At 44.2% G+C, this 25,433-nt stretch overlaps 1 protein-coding gene across 1 annotated transcript in view; it reads left to right on the forward strand.

The window, feature by feature from the left end:
* The window catches only part of ZNF654 (zinc finger protein 654), a 34,070-nt gene extending 13,826 nt beyond the window's left edge, over window positions 1–20,244 (forward strand). Inside the window, exons 7-9 of the mRNA XM_069760977.1 lie at window positions 380–521; window positions 11,733–14,235; window positions 19,978–20,244. Coding sequence (XP_069617078.1) covers window positions 380–521; window positions 11,733–14,235; window positions 19,978–19,988 — 2,656 coding nt within the window. The 3' untranslated portion in view covers window positions 19,989–20,244. The remainder of the gene's footprint in view (window positions 1–379; window positions 522–11,732; window positions 14,236–19,977) is intronic.
* The last annotated feature ends 5,189 nt before the right edge of the window (window positions 20,245–25,433 follow it).

Consider the following 25,433-nt stretch of genomic DNA (forward strand, 5'->3'; position numbering starts at 1 on the left):
CTCAGCACGTTGGATATACCTCTAGGGCATCTTCGCATGCATGGAATATACAACTTTTTTTCTTGTTAAAAAATTTTTTCCAAACATTCTCATCCATGTGCTTCAGAAAAAAATCTCCATTGTGCAACTTTGCTTGTGGTACAGTCCACACGTTAGTGTATGCTGAAGATTTTCACTGTGGATTTCACCTTTTGCAATGGATGTCGTGAAATCTGCAGCACATTCTGTAAACCGCACAATTTGAGGTTTGTTTTGGCCGCTGCAGGCTTTCTATTACCGAAAATTTGCAATTGTCCCATTCTTGATTCTTAGATGACCTGTATCCACATTCTGTACTTTACTAGCTATATATTTAGCTAATCTGTGTTCTTGTTTGCAGGGATTTAATTTTTATTTGGAGTAAACTTCAATTGAAGGTAAACCCATCCAAGCAAGTATTTGTGGAGCAATGCTACAACATGCTGAGGATAGCCACCAATGTGAAGGCCATATTCCCCTTCATGAAAACCATCAGAGAAGAGGTGAGTGTGTCAGGGGTGAGTGGCTTGTACCAGAAACACATGGGCTACTTGCACATTGAACAAGTCTGTAGGAACCTGTGAATGGCCTGTACGTAGATGTGTGCAGAAAGGAAAGCTCCATCAGTGCATCGTCACACAGGACCAAGCCATTACCACCCCACAATGACAACACCTTTTGTTTTTGAGGGGAGTTGCATGAAAGACAATTTACTGGTTAAAAAAAATAAAAAGGGTACATTCCTTTTAATATAAGAAAGCTTAATACCCTGCAGTGCAATAAAAAAAGGTTTAGTGGTTCACAAGATAAGCTGAGGCCCGAGCAAGGGGAACCAGGTACTATTACAATAGTGAAAGTTATAGTAGCAGATTTGGTGTTAAAGGGAATCTGACAGCTGGTACATCCTACCTGATCCACGGACAGCAGGTGTCAGACACCGGCTGCAGGATTTTCATAGAAAAGCCTAGTTTAATAGGTGCTGGACACTAGTCGGACAGGCGGATCCCCACTCACTTCCCTCCATGTTTGCCCCTACTGGTAGAGGCATCAGTCCAGGGCAGCGGGCGGGAAGAAGCCTCCGGGGATCCTCCTGTCCGACTAGTCTACAGCACAGAGCAGTCTCTGTTTTACTCTGACATGTAACAGCGTTTCAGAGTCAAGTATACCTGGCTGAGATCGTACAGCCAGCACCTGATACATACTGCCTGCCTGTGGATCAGGCAGCATGTGCCATCTGTCAGGTTCCCTTTTAAAAGGATTGTCCAAAACTAAGTGAATTCCTTACTATGTGTCTAACTAATAATCTATCTACTTTTCTAATGTTTATCAATTAGAAAACTCTCTACCGTTCCCTCTAATACTTCTTGTCTACTGAGGATTTGTTTGAATCTCGCAGCATGCTTTACAGTCATCAGGATGCTGGGGCTGCTGTCACTCCCCGCAGCTTCTCTGACGCTGCTTTAATTTCCGTCCAGACTGCTTCTGGCCCCGTCGCCTTGTTCACTGACACGACATGTGACAGAAGATGTGGTAAGTAACTGCAGCGCTGCCCCAATGACGCTTCAGGGCAGACAAGGAAGCAGTGGGAGTGACTGCAGCCCCAGCTTACTGCTGACGGTCCTCTCACATTTCAATGTAGCCCAGATGCCCTGCCAGTCTCTGTACTTCCTGATCAGGTCAGGTGATGATTGGCTGCAGCGGTGATGCTCCCGCCTTTGCTTTGGTCAGTGTTTAGCAGCATTTGCTGCAAGATCGGTATGCAGTGACGTAGCTAGAGTCCAATGGGCCCCAGTTCAAGATTTGGAGGCCCCCCATCCTGCTATAATTATGTAATATCCTCCATCCTGGTATATGTAACCCCTGTCCTGGTATATACGGTATGTCCCTTATCCTGGGTCTCATCGTGGTAATATGTCTCTTACCTGGGGCCTATGTTAGTTTATGCCCCCCGTTCTACCGCTGTTCTTTAACCTCTTCACGACCTTAGACACAGCCATACGTCCTGGTTGGGAAGGACTTCCCGATCTTGGACGTATAGAAAATGCCTTGTTGAGTTTGCAGGCACAGGCTCTGTACACGTGCAATCGCAGCATTTGGAAGAGATGGAAGGGGCTCCCTCTCCCCAACGATCGGTGCGCCCCACAACATCATTGCCAGGGCTTGATTGTTGAGGGCCTAAGGTCGTCATGACTGCATGCAGGTCAAAGGGTTACGGCAAGCTTGTTAGACCAAGCTTGTGCCAGTGTAGCTCTGACAGTTATAATGCATTGTAGTGCTTTACACCAGTGCTCAGACTGCTAAAGGTGAATGTCCCATAAAGTAAAACCGTAAAAAAAAATGTAAAATTATTAAAAATCACAAATAGTAATAAAAAATAAATATATTGTAACCATAAATAAGTATTTTAACGTAAAATAAACAAATAAAAATGTACACATTTGGTATCGCCACTTCCGTAATGACCCGACCTATAAAGCTGTCACTAGTTAATCCCTTCAATGAACACCGTAAGAAAAATAAATAAAAACGAGGCAAAAAATGTGATGCTTTTTCATCATACCACCAATCAAAAAGCGGAATAAAACGCAATTAAAAAGATGAATGTAAATAATAATGGTATAGATGAAAACGTCATCTTGTCCAGCAAAAAAACAAACCGGCATACAGAGAAAAAAAAAAAGGTATGTGCACACGTTGCGGATTTGGCTGCAGATCTGCAGCTGTTTTCCATGCATTTTACAGTACCATGTAAAGCTATGGAAAACCAAATCCGCTGTGCACATGCTGCGGAAAATTCTGCGCAGATTTGCTGCGGTTTATTTTCTGCAGCATGTCAATTCTTTGTGCGGATTCCGCAGCGTTCCACACCTATTCCTTAATAGGAATCCGCAGGTGTAAAAACGCAGGTGAAATCCCTACAAAAAATGTGGTAAAGCTGCAGGTAAAACATACGACGTTTTACCTGGGGATTTTTCAGATTCTGTGTGGAAAAGTCCGCATACGAATCCGCAATGTGTGCACATTGCCTAAGAGTTATGGCTCTTAGAATAAAGCAATGCAAAAATATTTTTATTCTTTAAAATAGTTTTTGTGTAAAAGCAGCAATCCCTAAAAAATTATAGAAAAGGGATATCAGTGTAATTGTACTGACCTGAAGAATAAAGCTGCCTTATCAATTTTACCACACGCTGAACTGCATAAAAAACAACAAAAATTTTTTCCTTAATTGCTGTTTTTTTTGTTCATTAAGTCTCTCAAAAATCAGAATATATAACAATCAAAAAATGTTATGTGCCCGAAAATGGTACAAATAAAAACGTCATCTCCCACAAAACAACAAGACCTCACATAACTCAGGGCCAAAATATGGAAATATTATAGCTTTCAATATATAGGGATGCAAAAACTTGTTTTTGCAACAAAAAAACACGTCTTTTAATGTGTGACAGCAGCGAAATAGAAAAAAAGCATATAAATCTGGTATCGCTGTAATCACACCGACCCGAAAAATAGTCATTTAATCCCTTCTAACGCACGAGGAATGGCATAAAAATCAAACCAATTCTTCACCTGCTGCTGTTGTGTTAATTCTGCCTCCCAAAGACTGCAGCAAGGCTCAGCTCACATTTACTCTGCGCTGAGCGCTTACATCGGGGTTTCCGTATAAATCTATAAAGTGCGTGATTCAGACTGAATCCAAAAGACACCTTCCATTCTGAGCCTCAGTGTCCCTAAACCACATTTAACATCCACATGTTTGGCATTTCTGTAGCGACGAGAGCCCACCTAATTTACAGGTGTATGTCTCACTAAGCACAGGCTGGGCACTGCAATGTACTGGGCGCTGCAGTGTACTGGGCGCTGCAGTGTACTGGGCGCTACAACTGAAAGAAATGTGCAAAGCGCAATAGGGTCTTCCCAGGTATTCCTGATAGAAGGATTGCTGCTGAATCCAAGATCCGAAGACAAGATGGTTAATTTAAAGTGGTTTATTGTTGGTACTTTTCAAAGTCGTTAACGACTTCTTCCTCGGGACAACCACTAACCATCTTGTTTTGAGATATTGGAATCAGCAGCGCATTTGAAATACATTGCTCTTGCTTTTTTTGAGGGGCAATACATTGGCTTATTTGCAATTTTCACTCAGCAACATCCACTACTGCTTGTTTCTGAAAAACATTTGTATAATGTCAAATCATCACTACATCTGTAGATAAATTCCCGGCGGGGTATAATTTCTAAAATGGGGTCACTTGAGAGGGTGATTCTGCTCTTAGGGTCTCTGTGTATGGAGTCTACAGACTATTCTAGGAAAACTTGTTTTCTGGGAGGGAAATAACGCCCTTTCCCACCCAAGTCTCACCGCGGGGCTAAGCAGTACTGTGCAGCCACATACAGGGTATTTCTCCAGTCACCTTCCACGACAGCGGTACTGGAGGATGTCTCCCCGCCCTAATGGGGGACAGGAAACACAAAGAGGTTAAATACCCTCCCCTTCCTGCCACCTCCAGTGTTTTTCCTGTCCCCTATGGGGCATGAAGAGGTCCTGCGGTAGTGCTGCCGTGGCCGGCGATCGGAGCACTCAGGTCTTACCTAGCCGGGCAGCCTGGGTCGGGATGTGTCTCCTCCCTGCGGCGCTGCTCCCGTCTCCCCACATGGTGCGGACTCGGGACCCTTTCTCCGCTCCTCCCGCGCTCCTTCGGGAGTAAAGCGGAGCGGTGTGGTGCGGCCGGGGTCCCCGCGCGGCTCCCCGGCATTTCCTCCTCTCCTCATGGCCGGAAACGGTGGACGCGCGAACCGGAAGTACCCGAACTTCCGGTTCACGGCTTGTGCGTTCCAGCGGTGGAACGCACGCGCGTCGGACTACAGTTGATGGCGGCATAGCGGTCTTTCCCCTACGCCTGAGACCGGGAGGAGGAGCACAAGATCGGACGCAGCTTCCACGGTATTTAACCCTGGTAGTCACCTCCAGGTAAGGCCCCCTGTCTGACTGACTGGACTACAGTACTGACTGACCATGGAGGGTGACAGATCTATCTCTGCTTCTGCCGAGCCCTGCGTCCTCCCTCCTACCGTGAGTAGTGGGTTAAGGTCCCTCTATCCCTGTATTCCTTAGGGTGCCATATACTTAGTCCCCCTTCTCTCTCTTTTTTAGGGAGACAAGGCCTCTGCCCCTAGGAAGGACAGATCTTCCAAGACAGAATCGGAAGATCGAAAATGTGGTGTTTGTGCATCAAAGCTACCTTCTTCTTACAAGAAGAGACTGTGCCAGCCCTGCACTGACGAAATAATTCGCTCAGAACAGCCATCCTTGTTTGAGAGCATTAAATCCCTCATTAAACAGGAAGTTCAGTCCTCGGTATCGGCCCTTTCCCAGTCTCTGTTACCTCCGCCACCTCCTCCTAAAAAAAGGAAGATGGCAACGGTTACTTCTGATTCAGATTCTGGTGAACTTCATTCCTCCGGCTCAGAGGATTTGTGGGAGAATGAGGGCTCCACTTCCACCCCCAAAGAGGAGAGTAAAAAATATTACTTTGCCTCAGAGGACATACAGGAGTTAATTGGTATGGTCAGGGGGACAATGGGTGTCGAGGAGGAGGAGGAGAAGCCATCAGTGCAGGATGAGATGTTCGGTGGGTTAAAACCTAAAAAATTAAAGGGGTTTCCTGTACATGAGAATGTACAGTCTCATCCTTCATGAATGGGAATCACCTGAAAAGGGTCTTACTGTTCCCTCTGAGCTTAAAAATCGTTTTTCTCTCGATGGAGATGTCTCCCTGTGGGATACTCCTAAAGTAGACGTGCAGGTCTCTAGTGTCAAAAAAGACGACCCTCCCTTTCGAGGATTCTTCCCAACTCAGAGACCTTATGGACCGCAAGATGGAGAGTTTACTAAGAAGATCGTGGGAGACTTCTACCAATCTCCTTAAAACAAACGTTGCGTCCACCTGCGTGGCTAGATCCCTATTTCGTTGGCTCCGCACGCTGGAAGACCACCTTACCCAGGGAACATCTAGAGAAGTAATCTTAGATTCTCTCCCGCTTCTCCAAAAAGCTACGGGCTTCCTTGCCGATGCTTCGGCAGAGTCCGTAAGAGTGGCTGCCAAGTCGGCAGTTCTCTCTAACTCAGCCAGAAGAGCTCTATGGCTCAAGTCTTGGAGTGGGGATATAACGTCCAAAACAAAACTCTGTGCCATTCCCTTTCAGGGCCGCTATCTGTTCGGGCAGGCCCTAGATGATATTCTGGATAAAGCAACAGACAAGAAGAAAGCGCTTCCGGAACAGAGAAATCCGAAAAAACGTTTTTTTCGTCCCTCAAAAGAGCAACCCTTCCAACGGGAATTCAAAGGGAAAGGCAAAACAGGACGCTGGAGCTATCCTAAAGGAGGGAAGGGTAGGAACATCCTGGTTCCCCAGTCCCAGCAGACCCCGGACAAACAGTGACTACGCCCAGGGCGTTGGGGGGCGTCTCTCGAGCTTCATCAACCAGTGGAGGTCCATTTAGTCGAACCAGTGGGTACTCGACACTATCCAGAATGGACTAAAATTAGAGTTCGAGAGCACTCCCCCTCATCACATAAGGATAACCTCATTGCAGAGTCTCAGCCCTCAGGGCGCATTCCTTTCCGGCCTCCAGAACTTACTCCAGGAAGGAGTAATTTCCCCAGTACCTCAGCAAGAAATTGGCAGAGGACACTATTCCCACCTGTTTCTGATCAAGAAACCTTCGGGGAAGCACCGAATAATAATCAACTTGAAACCCCTGAATCAAGTAATAACCTACAGGAGGTTCAAGATGGAGTCGGTCAAAACAGCGATCCCTCTGATAGGACAGGACTGGGCGATGGCTACAGTGGATCTGAGGGACGCTTATTACCACGTCCCAATCCATCCAGAATTCCGGAAGTACCTAAGATTCGCAATATCTCAGGATCGGGAGATAGTACACTACCAGTTCAACTCCCTTCCCTTCGGAATCGCCTCAGCTCCCAGAGTCTTTACAAAGATCATGACAGAAGCCATTATATTCATCCGTCTTCAGGGGATCTGCATAGTACCCTATCTAGACGATCTACTCATTGTCGCTCCCTCAGTCTCCCGCCTCAGAGCCGACTTAACAAGATCTCTAGAAATCCTAAAGTCGTTGGGTTGGATCCCAAATCTAGAGAAATCGGACCTTCGTCCCTCCAGGAGGAAGAAGTTCCTAGGAGTCCTTCTGGACTCAGAGGCGAGGAGTTCCTTTCTGCCCAGAGAACGTCAACTCGATCTGGTACAGAAGATAACAGCATTCAGAACCCTGAAGGCTCCTACTCTACGACATTCCATGTCTATACTGGGATCTCTAACATCTTGTATCCAGATGGTACCTTGGGCTCAAGCCCACACGAGAGTCCTCCAAACCCATATCCTATCATCCTGGGACGGACAGCAGAGTTCTCTCTCCAAGAGAATTTGCCTTCCCAATCATGTCAAAACATCCCTGACATGGTGGCTACGGCTCCGAAACCTCCAACAGGGGGTCAGTTGGGATCAAATCCCGCTAAAGACACTAACATCGGATGCCAGTCAAAGGGGATGGGGAGCTATAGTCGAGGGATCCTATTTCCAGGGCACCTGGGGCCCAGACATCAGAGCAAGCTCTTCAAACTTCAGAGAACTGAAAGCGGAAGAAGCATTAAAAGCTGCATCCTCCATTGTTCAGGGACACCATGTCAGAATATATTCCGACAATATGACCACGGTAGCATACCTTCGTCATCAAGGAGGCACAAGATTCAGGAAACTAAAAACCTTAGCCTCAAACATTTTTTTCTGGGCACAGAAGAACATCCTCTCTATTTCAGCAGTTCACCTGAAGGGGTCAGCCAATACCCAGGCAGATTTCCTGAGCAGAAGGGATGTACATCCAGGGGAATGGTGTCTGGACCAGGAGGTCTTTCTCTCCCTGATTTCCAGATGGGGGATCCCAGAGGTAGACCTTTTTGCCAACAGTCAGAATGCCAAGCTGCAAACTTATTTCTCCCTAAATATGACAGACAGAGCTCTGGGCATGGATGCGTTCTCTCACCCGTGGAGGTTCAACCTTGTTTATGCATTTCCTCCGATCCCATTGCTATCAAAAACTCTACAGAAGATCCGATCGGAACGAGTTACGGCGATTCTAATCGCACCAACATGGCCAGGGAGGAGTTGGTACAGCGCCCTGTTAGACATGGCCCAGGAAGGTCCAATATGTCTACCTCAGAAGGAAAATCTTCTTCATCAGGGACCGTTGCTGCATCCAAACCTTCACAGATTGAATCTTTCAGCATGGCTTCTGAAGCCGAGATACTAAAGGCAAGAGGTCTCTCAGATGGAGTAATTCATACTCTCCAGAACAGTAGAAAACCCATAACAAATGCCATTTATGCCAAGATCTGGAAGAAGTTTTCATCGTGGTATCTTCCAGATATTCCAGACCCATTTCATCCAAATATTGCCAAAATTCTGGACTTCTTGCAGAAGGGTCTAGAGTTGGGTCTTAGGCCTAACACCTTAAAAGTACAGATTTCAGCACTTGGCTCCTATTTCGATCAGGAACTAGCCAAACATCGGTGGATCAGGCGTTTTGTAACTTCAGCGAGTAGAATCCGTCCCAGAGTTCTCAACAATACTCCTCCTTGGGACCTTAATTTGGTCCTTAATAGTCTAACTCGGGACCCCTTCGAACCTTTATCTCAGTCTTCATTAAAGGTTCTTACCCTAAAAACGGTCTTTTTAGTGGCTATTACCTCTGCCAGACGGATAGGAGAACTACATGCCCTATCCATACAAGAGCCTTACTTAAGGGTAACATCTGATAGTATAATCCTTCGTCTAGATCCTACCTTCCTACCTAAAGTAACATCAGACTTTCATAGAGGTCAGGACATAGTGTTGCCCTCATTCTACCCGGATCCTTCTAATATAAAAGAGGAGTCCTGCCACACCCTGGATGTTCGCAGAGTGGTTCTACATTATCTTTCACAAACAGAGAGTTGGAGGATTGACCAAAATCTCTTCATTCAACTCTCCGGGAAGAACAAAGGCGGAAAGGCTACGAAAAATACTATCGCCAACTGGATTAAACAAGCCATATCTCTGGCATACTCATCCCAGAATCTACCACCTCCTCCATCACTGAAGGCCCACTCTACACGGTCGGTGTTAACATCATGGGCAGAGAGAGGTGATGCTTCTACGGAGCAGATTTGCAGAGCCGCCACCTGGTCATCAGTACATACGTTCACCAGGCACTACAGGCTTGATTTCAATCGGGATTTAACTTTTGGCAGAACAGTTCTGCAAGCGGTTGTCCCCCCCTAGAAATTATTTGTTGGTACTACTCCAGTACCGCTGTCGTGGAAGGTGACTGGAGAAAATAGAATTATTCTTACCGTTAATTCGGTTTCTAGGAACCTTCCATGACAGCACTAATTTCCCTCCCTATCTGATGATTTTATTGGATGATTCCTGCACTTAAGTGGTAACTATACATACTACTGTGTCCAGAAAAAACACTGGAGGTGGCAGGAAGGGGAGGGTATTTAACCTCTTTGTGTTTCCTGTCCCCCATTAGGGCGGGGAGACATCCTCCAGTACCGCTGTCGTGGAAGGTTCCTAGAAACCGAATTAACGGTAAGAATAATTCTATTTTCCACATTCAGGAGAAATTGTGGTACAAATTTTGTTTTCATTTTTATTCTTTTCCCCAAGTGAAAATATAAAATCTGGGGCTAAAACATTTTTATGGTAAAAACGTTTTTTTTGGTCACTGCACAATTATATAAAATTCTGTGACACACCCGTGGTGGCAATATGATCACTGCACCCCTAGATGAATTCATTGAGAGGTGTAGTTTGTAAAATGGGGTCACTTATGGGGGGTTCTGCTGTGCTGGAACCTTAGGGGCTCTCCCAGTATGTCATGGCACCCGCAAACCATAACTGTAAAATCTGCACAATAATATGTCACTCCTTCCCTTCTGAGCTTTGCACTGTGCCTGAAAAATAGCTCCTGATTTATATATAGGATATTGGTGCAATCAGGAGAAATTGCACAACAAACTTATGTGGTCCATTTTTTTCCTATTAGCCCTTATAAAAAAATAAAAATTTGAAGCTAAAACATTTTAGCGCTAAAAATTTAATTATTCTTTCTTCACCACCCAATGATATAAAACTCTGTGAAGCACATGTGGTGTCAACATGCTCACCGTACCCCTAGATTAATTCACAGTGGTATGGAAATTGTAAAACGAGGTCACTTATGGGGGTGTTTCTGCTTTTCTGGCACCTCAGGGGCTCTGCCAATGTGACATGGCACTCTCAAACCATTCCAGCCAAACATGAGCTCCAGAATGATTCTCCTTATCTTCTGAGCCCTGCCATGCGCACAAACAGTAGTTTTCCCCCCACATATGGGGTATCGACGTACTTGGGAGAAAATTGCACAACAAATTATGGTGTCAATTTTCTCCTGTTACCCTTGTAAAAATAAAAAAATATTGGGGCTAAAGTAAAATTTTGGTCAAAACAAGTTAATCGTTAATTTTTTCCTTCCACATTGCTTTAACTCCTATGAAGCACCTGAAGAGTTAATAAACTGCTTGAATTTAGTTTTGATGACGGGTGCTGTTTTTAGAATGGTGTCACTTTTGGGTATTTTCTGTCATATAGGCCCCCAAAGTTACTTCAAATGTGAAGTGGTCCCTAAATAAAAAATGAAAAATTTTTGTAAATTTTGCTGGAAAAATATGAAAGCGCTGATCAACTTTTAACCCTTATAACTTCCTAGCAAAAAAAAATTGTTCCAAAAATGTTGTAGAAATGTGGGAAATGTTATTTATTAACTATTTTATGTGACATAACTCTGGTTTATGGGCATAAGAATTAAGTTTGAAAATTTTTGCCAAATGTCCAATATTTTCATGAATAGATGCAAGTCATATAGGACAAATTTTACCATGATCATGAAGTACACTGTCATGAAAAAAACCCCATCTCCGCATCAGTGGCATCTGTTGAAGCATTCCAGAGTTATTACCTCATAAATTGACACAGGTCAGAATTGTAAAATTTGGCCCGGTCATAAAGGTGGAAACAGGCAGGGGAAAGGGGTTAATGCATAGAAAAAAAATAAGCCGCCATGCTCAGCTTTTTCTCTGCTGCACAGTGTCCTCTTCTGAAGCCGACGCTGACTTCAGTGTGCAAGCGACAGGAGCACATGACGTCACTGCCATGCACCCTCAGTCACGTGCATGCTGACGACAGCTGCTGGCCTCTGATTGGCCGACGCTGTGTATTGCCGCGGACCTACTCGACAAGTCTGTGCGGAGCAATACACTTCAACTGGATGTTTGTCCTTGAACGCGCATCCAGTTGAAATTTCAGCTGGCGTCGGCTTACCTTCATGAGCGCTGTCGAGACCTCTGCGATCACGGTTATTACGCCTATGCCAGTATGGACAGACATGTGACTGCTAGTGATCATCTGGACTGAACAGAAGGTATAGCGACCAGCAGGGGATGTGGGCAGCATTATAGCTGGCGCAGTGTTAAGGCAGTTATTACTGTTATTATTCTACAGCATTCTGGGAATGTTATTTTTCTTTGTGATTGTACAACTTCTTTATGTCTCTGCCTGAGGATCGTCCACCTGTACGTGTCTGACCTCTCTCCTTTTTCTTTTTGCAGATTGGTGAAGGTTCGGTGCAGCTGTCGGTTGAACTTTGCGGCTGTGCGTTACAGTTGGATCTTAAGGATGACTCCGAGACAAAATCTTTAATTTATAAGACCATAGCTTACCTTTTACCCACTGACTTGGAGATTTGCAGGGTCTGCGCACTGTCCGTTTTCTTTCTGGAGCGGACCGTAGAATCATATAGAGTTGTTGAGCGGTTGTATAGGAACTCTGATGAGGATTACAATGAGTTTTCCAGCTACGTGGAGAATCGGGTACGCTTTGAACTACTTCCAATATTAAAAAGGGGATTATTATTTGATCCTGAATTTTGGAACTTCTCCATGATCCAAACAAACTGCTCCGCTCTACTGGGAAAGGAAGCTGCTGTGCTGGCTTTATCCAATCCTGACCCGCTGGATAATGTTGTTGAACAACTAAGCTTGCCTGTGGAAGGCGCTGTAACGCCATTACACAATGGAGAACTGAAGCACAAGGAAAGCAGTATGAGGCTACGAGTCGCATCAGAGCCCAAGAAAAACCATATAATGCTCATCCCCTCGAAGATGGACCCCGTCACACCCAGGCATCTTTGTGCCTTGTGCAATAGACAATTTTTGGGCGGTCACATACTCCGACATGCACAGACTCATCATAAAAGAGGTTGGTTTTCATGCGTTATGTGTGTCCGCAAGTTCAGAAGTAAAGTTTCCATGCTCAGGCATCTAAAACATCATCTAAAGAAATTGCAACGACGTCCCACAGAAAATTCTCTACACCCTTCATCAGACTCTTTGCAAACATATTCTAATGAAGTGAATTCTTCAGAGGAGTCTTTTTCATTCTCAGAGACAGGAAATTCTAACCATGACTTGCTGGATAATGAGCCAACCATTCCTGGGGAAAACCACACGGTCGACCGTAACGAAGGAGATGTCAAGTACTCCACGGCTACACAGACTTCATTCTCGACAGACGTCAGTAATTCGGATGACACTGGTGCATTAGGTGATGTAGAAAACGGTGCCAGCAGCGAACTGAGTCACTACATTAAATTAAACGGCGCTTCATTATGCAGAAAAGACCCCGTTGTCCATCGCGAGGTTGATTATTCATGCCCTGCTCAGGGCTGCCACAGAGTTTTCCACAAGGTAAGGGCCTTGAATAAGCATGCCCGAAACGCGCATCCATTTGACCCCAAGGTACAGCAGCACATCATGACATGGAACAAAGGAAAGTGCCGCTACTGCCAGAGAAAGTTTGTAAATTGCACACATTACCTCGACCATATGAAGATGCACTACTATCCCAACGTCTACTTCTGCCAGCAGTTACATTGCAATAAGCGATACAAGTTCTCGCCACAACTTGCTGAACATCAGCAAAGCCACAAGACTTTCGAAGCTCAGTGCGGTTTCAAGAACTGTCTCAAGGTTTTCAATGAACGTTCTTCCTTGTATGTACACGAAGCTCAGCACTATGAACAACATCCATTAGACAGTAACACTTCTTTACAGAAGTCTGTAGGAAGTGTCCCGGTTTCTTTACAAATCGAGGAGTCTGTAGAAACTGTCCCCGTTTCTTTACAAATCGAGGAGTCTGTAGAAACTGTCCCTGTTTCTTTACAAATCGAGGAGTCTGTAGAAACTGTCCCGGTTTCTTTACAAATCGAGGAGTCTGTAGAAAGTGTCCCCGTTTCTTTACAAATCGAGGAGTCTGTAGAAACAGTCCCGGTTTCTTTACAAATCGAGGGATCTGTAGAAACTGTCCCTGTTTCTTTACACAATATGGATTCTGTAGAAACCGTTCCTGCTCTGCACAAGGGTGCTAGATATCTAGACCGCCAACTGGTCAGATCTTTCAAAAAAATACGAGCTGCCCGGAAAGGGGAAACTCTAGACCTGCCCATTCCCATTTGGAAGTCGAAAAAGGATATAGCGGAACCAAAGACCTATAAACAAGCAGAGAAGAAAATGAATGGGGTTGTGCTTTCACCTGACCAGGCCATACGGGCAAGCTTCCCCTTTGGTCCGGGTCCAATTCATGAAGCCATCCAGGCTACTGATGAGGAGCAAAGCCTCAAAGGACACAGTGCTCCGGAGCCGAGTGTTGTGGTGCAAACATCGGCAACTGTAGATGATACCGAAACGGATAAAAGAAAGCCACCCGGCTCCAACACGGTACAGGAGACTCCGCCAAAAAAAGCTGCTGAAAAGGCACAGACTCTTGCTAAACCAATTGTGACCGATTCCTTCATTACGTACGGCTCTGTGGCAGTGCCGTCTTTTCGGAGGCCGCTGCCATCCAGCTATCTAGCAGAACAGTACACAAGTATGCCAAAACGCTGGAAAAATGACAAGGGACACACTTCTCAAGACCATGCAGTAGCTAAAACTCCAGTGGAGAAATTTAGATGTGGGAAATGCCTAACGAATTACTGTAGCAAAGAAGCACTTGAGAAGCATCTAGCACAAAAGAAGTGTCAGCTGTACTTCGGTTTTGACTCAGATGACGAAAGTAAGTAATAGAGCAAAATGTAAATACATGGAAAAATAAAAACAAATCTTCAAATTTCGAAATACAATTTTTTTTTTTTATTGTACATTTGCATCCTAAATATAGAGTGTCTGCAAAACTGATACAAATCCGTCAAGAGCTCCTGCTCCAGGTCCTGACTTTCTCGGCTATCCTCACTCTTCTCTGTTAGGCCTAAGGCTTTAAGTGTACGTCTTGTATTCGTGACTTTTCACGAATAGAATAAATACCAATTATACTATGGGTTTTTTCCACACTTCGTGTCTCCCCAAAAAATCAGAGACATTAGCGTTTTGATCCAAGTCATGGATCAAAATAGCTTATATACCGTATTTTTTGGACCATAAGACGCACTTTTTTTCCTCCATATTTGGGAGGAAATTGTGGGGTGCGTCTTATGGTCCGAATGTAACGTGGGAAGGGGTCAGCGGCTGAGTGGGATCGCAGGAGGCAGGAAAATGTCGCCACTGCAGGAATCTGGCGCTGGGGAAACCACGTGGTGCTGATGCTTAAAGTGAAGAAATATTAATTAGCCGCTTTACCGCCCACCTGTCAGCGCCGAGCAGTGGGCGGGGAGCAGCAAATGAATATTCTTTCACCTAAACAGCGGACCCACATGGTTTCCCCAGGGCCAGATTCCTGCAGCGGCTGGGGAGATCGTGTGTCCGGAGGTGAAAGAGGGAGCAGGGTACCACAGGAGAGATCGCAGCATATCTGACTGCACAGCCCCGCCTGTGCTAATGCTGAGTGCTCCCATATAGGACCTGTGTGAGGTCATGAAGAGGGCGGGCTGGAGCATCACATGACAGCACAGAGCCCTCCCTCTTCATGATGTCATCACAGGTCCTGCAGACACCGCACTAGAAACAATGCAGCTTCCTCTTACATGACCTGTGGTGAGGTAATAAGAGGGAGGGCTCTGTGCAGTCATGTGATGCTCCAACCCTTCTTTACCTCGCCACAGGTCCTGTCAGCTGTAGAGAGAAACTCTAGGTTTTCTAGCCTGGCTGGCTGCAGGACCTGCACTAAGCACAGCCTGTACAAGTAAGAATTAATTAAAAGTTTAGTAATAACACACAAAAATGCACTCTGCCACTCCTGTGGTGAACTATAACTCCCAGCATGCCATAGGGTCTGCAGGACATGCTGTGAGTTATAGTTCTCCCATGGGATCTTAAAGCAGCACTCCAGTGTTATTTTTCAGTGCTGGAGTGGTGCTTTAAATATAAGCCCTGTGCACCCCTTCTTGTACTCACCCCCATACCAAGGAAGGTGACGGGCACAAGGGGGCATTCTTTGCGTCTGGAGGAGAGAAAGTTTTTCCACCAACATAGAAGAGGATTCTTTACTGTTAGGGCAGTGAGAATCTGGAATTGCTTGCCTGAGGAGGTGGTGATGGCGAACTCAGTCGAGGGGTTCAAGAGAGGCCTGGATGTCTTCCTGGAGCAGAACAATATTGTATCATACAATTATTAGGTTCTGTAGAAGGACGTAGATCTGGGGATTTATTATGATGGAATATAGGCTGAACTGGATGGACAAATGTCTTTTTTCGGCCTTACTAACTATGTTACTATGTCTTCATACAGTACTTTACAGGCTCCACACTGGTCCCACAGCTCCATCTTATACCCGTAGCTTCCAACATAATAACGTACTATTATATATAATAACACCACATATAGTAGTATGTTATTTATGTTATTAAATATTTTACCACATTTTTTGCTTCAAATATTTTTTTTCCATATTTTACACCTCTAAAACCTGGGTGCGTCTTTATAGTCCGAAAAATACGGTAAGTCCAAGGGTCTGTAAAAAATCACACACAGCACATGGTTGTCATTCTTATGCCATTTTTAAAGCTACAGGCAGCTAAAAGAAGTGACCTCGCCATTCTTCAGACTGCTTCTGCTTAGAAGCCACTCGCTGTTGTACACAGAATAAAAAAATAAAAAAAAACACACAGGTCGTACTAAAAGACACTTCAAGAAAAAAAATGCGTGTGTATATACCTTTAACGGAGAGGGAAACTACCACAAGAGAACAATCTAAAGCTTAAAGGGGGTATTTCCATCTCCAATATCCTATCCCAATGTGTAGTAGGTGTAATAATAATATTAGCAAACACCTTCAATTAGAAATATAATATAGTTCTTCTGATTTTGTCTGTTTCCTCATGCGCAGACATTGCAGGACCTTAGGTATCCATGGTTACAGCCACTGATGAAGTGACATTAAGTTAGCTAGTTGCTAATGGTCATGGATACCTAAGGTCCTGCAATGTCTGCGCATGAGGAAACAGACAAAATCAGAAGAACTATACTATATTTCTAATTGAAGGTATTTGCTAATATTATTGCACCTACTAGTGCTACATATTGGGATAGGATCTTTGAGATGGGAATAACCCTTTCATGGGAAGCTGTCTTAAAGGGAACCTGTCACCCCGAAAATCGCGGGTGAGGTAAGTCCACCGGCATCAGGGGCTTATCTGCAGCATTCTGTAATGCTGTAGATAAGCCCCCGATGTTACCTGAAAAAGGAGAAAAAGACGTTATATTATACTTACCCAGGGGCGGTCCCGCTGCTGGTCAGGTCAGATGGGTGTCTCTGGTCCGCTGCGGCGCCTCCCATCTTCATTACAAGACGTCCTCTTCTGATCTTCAGCCACGGCTCCGGCGCAGGCGTACTTTGCTCTGCCCTGTTGAGGGCAGAGGATAGTACTGCAGTGCGCAGGCGCCGGAAAGGTCAGAGGCCCGGCGCCTGCGCACTGCAGTACTTTGTCTGCCCTCAACAGGGCAGAGCAAAGTACACCTGTGCCGGAGCCGTGGCTGAAGATCAGAAGAGGACGTCTTGTAATGAAGATGGGAGGCGCCGCAGCGGACCAGAGACACCCATCCGACCTGACCAGCAGCGGGACCGCCCCTGGGTGAGTATAATATAACGTCTTTTTCTCCTTTTTCAGGAAACATCGGGGGCTTCTCTACAGCATTACAGAATGCTGCAGATAAGCCCCTGATGCCGGTGGGCTTACCTCACCCGCGATTTTCGGGGTGACAGGTTCCCTTTAATGAAAATGCTGTTCAGTCTGCTAGCACCATGTTATAGAGCAGAGTGAGCCGAGTATGTTAGATGATTTTGTAAGAAAAAAAAAATCAGTATAACCCGTGTTTGTCATTTAATCCTCTGCTCTTTCTGGGAGGTCTGGTCCAGCGGGCGGTCCTATCAGTGACTGACAGCTTTCTATGTATAAGCGTACATACAGCGGTAACCGCTGCTGGTGTCCATGTCAAGGGTCTGGCATTGCAATTAATCTTGTTATGCTGGAATTATGAACAGACGCCACACAGAACTGGTTCTCCAGAGCGAGCCACGCTCCTTGGAGAACCACATCCAGTTGTGATGCCCCACACCATGCGTGATACCTGCCGGTTGTGTGAGGTCATAATGACATTGCTCGCTTCTGGTACTGAAACTTGTCTTAGTTCTGTGACGGTTAATACATCTTTATGGGTGAATGGAAATGGGTTCTCTAAAAAAGATAAGTTTATGTTTATCCAGATAAGTGGAAGTAAATCTCTTCGGCTCATTACATGAGTCTTCTGCTGCTGAGACGACTTGTAGTATAAAGCCAAGATTTATAAGCATGGATTCATGTCTTACCCCAAGGGGTTATCCCCATAACCTGTCGCAAAATTCTGGCTGAACATCTCAATCACATTTCTGTAAAAAAAAAAAAAAAAAAATTTGTTGTCCTGTCTCCTCTCCATAATGGTTCAGCCCTTCTATGCTTCCTAGTGCGCAAACAGCTATTTAGCAATGGCACCCATCTAGTGACAGACTTCCTGCTAGTCCTTTCATGGCAAACTGCAAAGATGCAGAATCCGTTTCACGATGTTACTTCGCCGATGTCACCAGATGGTGACAGTCAGTGGCCAACCTCCCCATGTGTTATAAGGCCACATTCACAAATTCAGTATTTGATGAATTTTTTACCTCCGTATCAGAGCAAAAGTATAATAGAAACACGTCACCACTTCTGTATTTATCACCCACTCCTGGTTTTGGCTTACTAATGCTGAGGTAAAATACTGAATGTGTGACTGTGGCATCAATGTCTGTAGTGAGACTGCTCGTGTAGCGGTAGTGAAGCCCCGTGCAGGACACGATCCTCAACACGTACACCGTACTGATTGTTTCCCACCATTGCCACTTCTGAGGGCCCGTTTCTTGCATGTGCTGATTTAAAAAAAATTATTTGTCAGTAGTTAGTATCTGCTCCTGAGAACTGTATGTGGAGCACGAACGACATCCACCTTTTCTCTTTTGCCATATGTGATGTTTTTTAGTTGAAGTAAATGGCGCTGTTCTCCTGAATCTGGGGCTATTTCTTCTTTTCTTCCAGCACCACCTCATCCTCATTAAGACTACATCTTCACTAGGTATAATTCCACCATTTTTAGAGTAGATTTAGGCTAAAGAGTAGATTTATATACTTGCAAGAGGGGGCCATATCTTAGGAATGGAGATGAACAAAATGACATTTCTGGGGAGAGACAAGTCCTCTGTAAAGACTAGCACTTTTACCATCATCCAGATGATCAAAATTAATTAAGGTAATAGAAATAATGGGATTCGCCATTTTCTTGCCCACTGATCCTGCACGGACCTTCCTACAGCATACTATATACGGACAACACTTGACCACTGCAGCCAATCAGTAGGTGACACGGTCACCTGTGCATTGCGGAACAGTGATGCTGGTAGTGCGTCACGTGATGGGTAGGATCATTGTACACATCTGGGCAAGTGTGGCTTATTGTCATATTCACCCCTCTTCTTCGGACAGCCCCTTTACATGTACAGCACCATGGAATTAATGGTGCTATATAAATAATAATAGTGGGCTTATTAGGGCGCAGTCAGGCGGCTGTATAACATGGACGACGATTGCTCGCAGTGCACGGACTGGCCAGCTGCTCTCCTGAGCGTGACCGTGTCATGTATTTCTATGCAGCTGCTGCTTCTGTGTCAGGGAAGCCAACGGCCAGTCCGAGGATTGCAATGCAATCATCGTCCGTGTTATATGGCCGTCTGACTGTCGTGAAACAGTGAACGGAGAATCTGTCGGTGAGCCTGGCCTGACAGGAGTCTGTAATTCTTCTGTTTTTTACTAAATTCTTCTCAGCTGAATTTATGATCAAATAAATCTAGAGCTGAACGTTCAGATGGCCATAAATCGGCACAAAGGAGGTCCGTATAAGGCAAAGAGTTAGGCCACGTGCACACGTTGTATATTTGGTGAGTTTTTTACCTCAGTGTTTGTGAGCCAAAACCAGGAGTGGGTGATAGCTACAGAAGTGGTGACGTGTTTCTATTATACTTTTCCTCTGATTGTTCTACTCCTGGTTTTGGTTTACAAATACTGAGGTAAAAAAACCTCACCAAATACTGAATGTGTGTGTGGCCTTACATACTACCTCCATCAGAAAGAGCTCACTCTCAGATTCTCAGTTAAATCATTCTGCAGTGGAGAATACAAAGAGGCTATAGAAGGCAAATGGTGCAGAATATTTCATGGAATCCAGTTGCTAAAATTTTGAACCCAGTTGTTTTTTTACATTTAAGCAACAAAGATATACCTCTAAAGGATGCAATATATTTTACCTTGATACATAAAATATAATAAAAAAATATTTTTTTTTTCCGTTTTTTACATAGGTGCCTGGTGAAGACTTGTACAAGACACAAAATGATTCTTTTTATGTTTCCCGATTTAAATTTGGCCTTAATCAATAAGACTTTACCAGCTTTTGAGTTTTTACTAAGAATCCATGTGGAGTGCTAGATGTGTATATTTCAAGTCCGGAAATTGTTCATTTTCGCATTTTCGCAACAAATAAAAAAAAAAAAATAATGTGCCATGTAATTTTGAAGTGTGTATTGCCTTGAAGACTGATCAAATAAAATATTTTATATTTATCACTACAGCGTGGATCTGGTCATTCTGTTTTCTACAGGTGATGGGATTCTTACACCAAACGCCTATTTTATAGTCTTACTTGTATCGTTCGGCTTTGCTAAAATCCACAGCGTATAAGGCCAAGTGTACGTGACTTCTTGAGGTGCATTCCGCCTGAAATCCACCTTGAAAAAGTCTCAAAACAAAGAACATAAGCATTTCTATGTAAAAACGTCTTGCACTAACAAATACTCGGAGACCACCCGAGCAACAAGTATACTCGCTCATCACTAACCAGGTCATCTGATCCGTGTACATGAAAAAATAAATGGCGCCATGTATCATGCGGATGCAAACCCTCCTTCCATCAGCAAGGGCATTAAAGATGAAACGTGGATGGGGCTTTCAGCATGATAATGATCCCAAGCACACGACTTTGCAAAAAGCACGTGAAGGTCCTGGAGTGGCCTAGCCAGTCTCCAGATCTCAGCCCCATAGAAAACCTTTGGAGGGAGTTGAAAGTCCGTGTTGCCCAGCGACAGGCCCAAAACATGACTGTTCTAGAGGAGATCTGCATGGAGGAATGGGCCAACATACCACCAACAGTCTGTGCCAACCTTATGAAGACCTACAGAAAACGTTTGACCACTGTCATTGTCAATAAAGGATATATATCAAAATATTGAGATGAACTTTTGTTAATGACCAAATACTTATTTTCCACCATAATTTGCAAAATAAATCTTACCAAATCGGACAAGGTGGTTTTCTGGATTTGTTTTCACATTTTGACTCTCCTAGTTGTGATCTACCTATGATGTCAATTACAGGCCTCTCATCTTTTTAAGTGGGAGAACTTGCACAATTGGTGGCTGACTAGATAGTTTTTTTTTTTCCCCACTCTATCCTTAGGCCCCTTTCCCACGGCGTTTTCTCCTACGTTCATTTCCCCGTCAGGGCTTATGTCCGAAGCACTCACAAAAATGTCCGCTTCATATATGACCAAACAGCACACGGTGACTCCGCCTGCACCATTAAGGTCAATGGCCCCATTGGCGCATATGCACGAATTCTGTTTTGCGGGAGAACATAAGCCCCCGACAGGGCCACTTAAAGTAGGAGAAAACACTCACATGGTGAGGTTTTTTGGATGTTGCATATTTTCTGCACCTATTTCCTAAATTGGATTAGACACTTACATTTTTTCATGGTTTTTGAAAGTGTATTTATTGTGTTTTTGACTTGGCTTTTTTAAAAAAAATCTTTTTGGTATGTCATGCATTAAATAAAATTGCTTTGGTTTTGATACTTGCTGGTAATTGGTTTTGATAAAACTTTGTGCAATTTTCATGCACTAGAACACGTGTTTACCTGCAGATTTTCTGCATGTAACTCAATTCTGTGGAGAAAATGTGCACCTAAAACTCAGAGTACCCACAAGAGAATTTGATATGTTTCGGACTGGTAAGGCTACGTGCACACGTTGTGGATTGGTGTGTAGATTTTTCCGCACTGTTTTTGCAAAATCCGCAGGTAAACTGCACTGCGGATTACCCAAGGATTTGCCGCGGATTTCACCTGCGGTTTTACACCTGTGGATTCCTATTGAGGAGCAGGTGTAAACCGCTGCACAATCCGCACAAAGAATTGACATGCATCGGAAAAAACACCGCTGCATTTCCGCACGTTTTTTTCCGCAGCATGTGCACTGCGGATTTTGTTTTCAATACGTTTACATGGTACTGTACAACGCATGGAAATCTGCTGCGGATTCGCATCAAAATCCGCAACGTGTGCACATAGCCTCACACACACCATACCTCTTTGCTGGAACTATAAAACGTTGCGTTTTTTGCACAGTGAAAATCTACAGCATCAAAAACTCATTGTGGATAATTAATCTGGATTATGGGATGAACATATTGAAATTCTCATTTACACAATGTGATTGTTTGGTACAGAAATTGCATTTTCATTTTTTTTTTAACCGCAGCATGTCCATTTGTTGTGAATACATTGTGGGTTTACTGCAGAACTTTAACATTGAGCTCAATGGGGGAAGTCAAAATCCACAATAAAGCCCCTTTGCTATACGTTACCCATGCAAAAGTCTCCAAGTACAAAACAGAAAAAAAGAAAGTTAAAAAAAACTTTCATACGTTTGTTTGACAGTCTCTTTGCAGCTTGGCCTCCTGTGATGGCATTTTGTACCAGCTGTTAACCTGTTACATGGTGCTATCAGGTCTGGCTGTGGCAATTTCAGCGCACCAGCATTCTATGCGCCTATAGATGTGTCTGTAACGTGATCATGGGGCACTGATGGGATGCCATAACAGCTGGAGCTCTCCTAAAGACCCCTATGTCCGTCATTACAAAACTCCTCTGAAAGCCGGCATTTAGTGGAGTTCAAGGGAGACCATGATTTTCATTATACATAGCCGTGCTATAAACCAAAAAAAGTTGCGCTCCGTAGTGCTAAAGTATGTCATTATGAATAGCAATACTGCTTCTGGATACTTGGAAAAAAATAAGATGCTTAGCACATAATTTGGCAAATTCATGCATGCCCAGCAACCAATGACAAGGCGGTCTCAAAACTACTAGGTCCCAACATGTCTAATGTGAATACCTCTATAAGACTGAAGTCTTCCAAGTCTGATTGTATGGGTAGGTAGGACCCTGTTGCAATTAAAATCCACCACATGCTGAAGGTCGGAGTGCTCGGTCAGAGAGCGAATATACAATGACAAAAAGACTGACTGGCATTTCCAAGCTAATGTGAATAGGTACATACTAGGAGCCGCTACCTCCATATACAATAAACAAAAACAGTTGCACTCTGTAGTGCTAAAGCATGTCAATATGAAATATGAATAGCAATACTGCTTGTGGATACTAAGAAAAAATGAGGCGCTTAGCACATAATTTCATAATTTGGCCAATTCATGCATGCCCAGCAACCAACGACAAGGTGGTGCTGCTATATACAGCACAAGCGAGCAGACGATCACAGCTACAGCTTCGAGTGTCCTAAGGGGACTAACAAATACATTAGAAGGTGAAAAAAAATGTTTTTTAAAAATATGAAAAAAAAATCTAAAAGTTCAAATCACTCTCCTTTATTTCCATTCTAATTAAATAAAACACACACTTGGTATCGCTGCGTTTGTGAAAGTCAATCTATCAAAATAATACATTCTGATTGAATAAACAGCGTAATGATAAAAAATAAACCAAAACGCCAGAATTATGGATTTTCGGCCACCGCAACACTGCAATAAGGGGCGATCAAACCATTGTATGTATTCTACAATAGTGTAAGTAAGAACACCAGCGCTGGGTGCAAAAACGAAGCCCTAATCCTGCCTCATATCCCGAAACTGCTCCAGATTACAAAAATGTTTTGATTTTTACAAATTTCTGAGTTTTTTCACCTCTGAAGTAAAAACTATGCATGTTTGCGTAATTGTACTGACCTGGAGAAATACAGTGCCAGGTCCGTTTTACATGGTAAATGCAAGGGTTGAATTACATTTTTTTTTTTTATTTCAGCACACTTGGAAATTTTTCCCATTTTCCAGTGCATCACATGATAAAATGGTGTCATTTAAAAGTAGAACTCATCCTGCAAAAAAAAATAAAGCCCTCTTGGAAGAAGGGGAGGTAATAAAAAAATTGTGGTTTAAACAGATCTAGTAAATCTGTCCCATTGAAGCTGGGCAATTTAGACAATCTGTAGCCCCATAAAGCCACTGGTCATGTCCATCATCGGGCCAGGGCACACGGCAGCTAACTCATGACATGAAGGTCACAAAGGACAAAAGAAAAAAATAATCAAACGTATTGATTTTCTGGTCAGAAGTTGCACACAGCTGCCACTGAAGTCTATGGAGGCAAAGTCAGCTGTGACCTGTGACTACAGCCCCAAGGATGAGGATTTATTTTATTTATTATAACTTGCTTGCAGTCTAGTATCTTTGCTCATGGACATCCAACCTGAGATTGCAAACTGGAGATGCAAATGTTTTCATTGGTTGCAAATCACACGCGACTTTGATTTAAAGGGGATGTCCGACCTTAGGTTACAAGTCTGTAGACACTGTATGTGACTGCAAACTTATGAATCCTCACATTGTGTGCGCTGCGTGCTGTGAGGACGCTTCAATGTCGGGGACTGCGGGCGTGTGGCAAGTCTGTGTTCTGCATACGTGTGGTCACATGCTGACTAGTGATGAGCGAATATATTCGTTACTCCAGATTTCCCGAGCACGCTCGGGGGTCCTCCGGGTATTTTTTAGTGCTCAGAGATTTAGTTTTCCTCACCTCAGCTGAGTGATTTACATCTGTTAGCCAGCATAAGTACATGTGGGGGTTGCCTGGTTGCTAGGGAATCCCCACATGTACTTATGCTGGCTAACAGATGGAAATCATTCAGCTGCGGCAAAAAAAACTAAAACTCCAAGCACTAAAAAAACAATTGGAGGACACCCGAGCATGCTCAAGAAATCTCAAGTAAGGAGTATATTCGCTCATCACTAATGCTGACTATATGGGTGCAGCCTCGCTCCATGCACGTGTAAGGCCAGACACAGTCTAGTTGGCATGTGGCCGGAAGTATACAAATGACCTACGTGACCGCCGGCACCAGAGAATCCTCACAGCGTGCAGTGCACATGATAAGTCTGCAGTCACAGGGTGTAAAACGAATTTCTTGTACCCTAATGCCGGCCGACCCCTTTAAGTCGCAGGCGGAAGCCATGACATGCATACTGTCACATTTAGCGACGCTGCAGCGATATAGACAACGAGCCGATCATTGCAGCGGCGCTGTTTAGGTCGCTCTAGAGACGTCAAACACCGGCAACAGCTGAGCGATGCAGGAGCGATCCAGTGACGTACTTATCGTTCTCACTGGTTGTTAGCTCCATGAAAAACATTGCTGGCATCGTTGCTTTTGCTGTCAAACATGACGAATCACGCCGACCTGACGACCAAATAAAGTTCTGGACTTTCAGCTCCGACCAGCGATGTCACAGCGGGATCCAGATCGCTGCTGCGTGTCAAACACAATGAGATCGCTATCCAGGACGCTGCAACGTCACGGATCGCTGTCGTTCTCGTTGTAAAGTTGCTCAGTGTGAAGAAGGTACCTTAAGGCCATACGGCGCAATGGACGATGGTGTCACTCATCACATGTAACCATTTCCTTTAATGT

This window comes from Ranitomeya imitator, chromosome 3 (genome assembly GCF_032444005.1).
Source record: "Ranitomeya imitator isolate aRanImi1 chromosome 3, aRanImi1.pri, whole genome shotgun sequence".
Classification (NCBI taxonomy): Eukaryota; Metazoa; Chordata; class Amphibia; order Anura; family Dendrobatidae; genus Ranitomeya; species Ranitomeya imitator.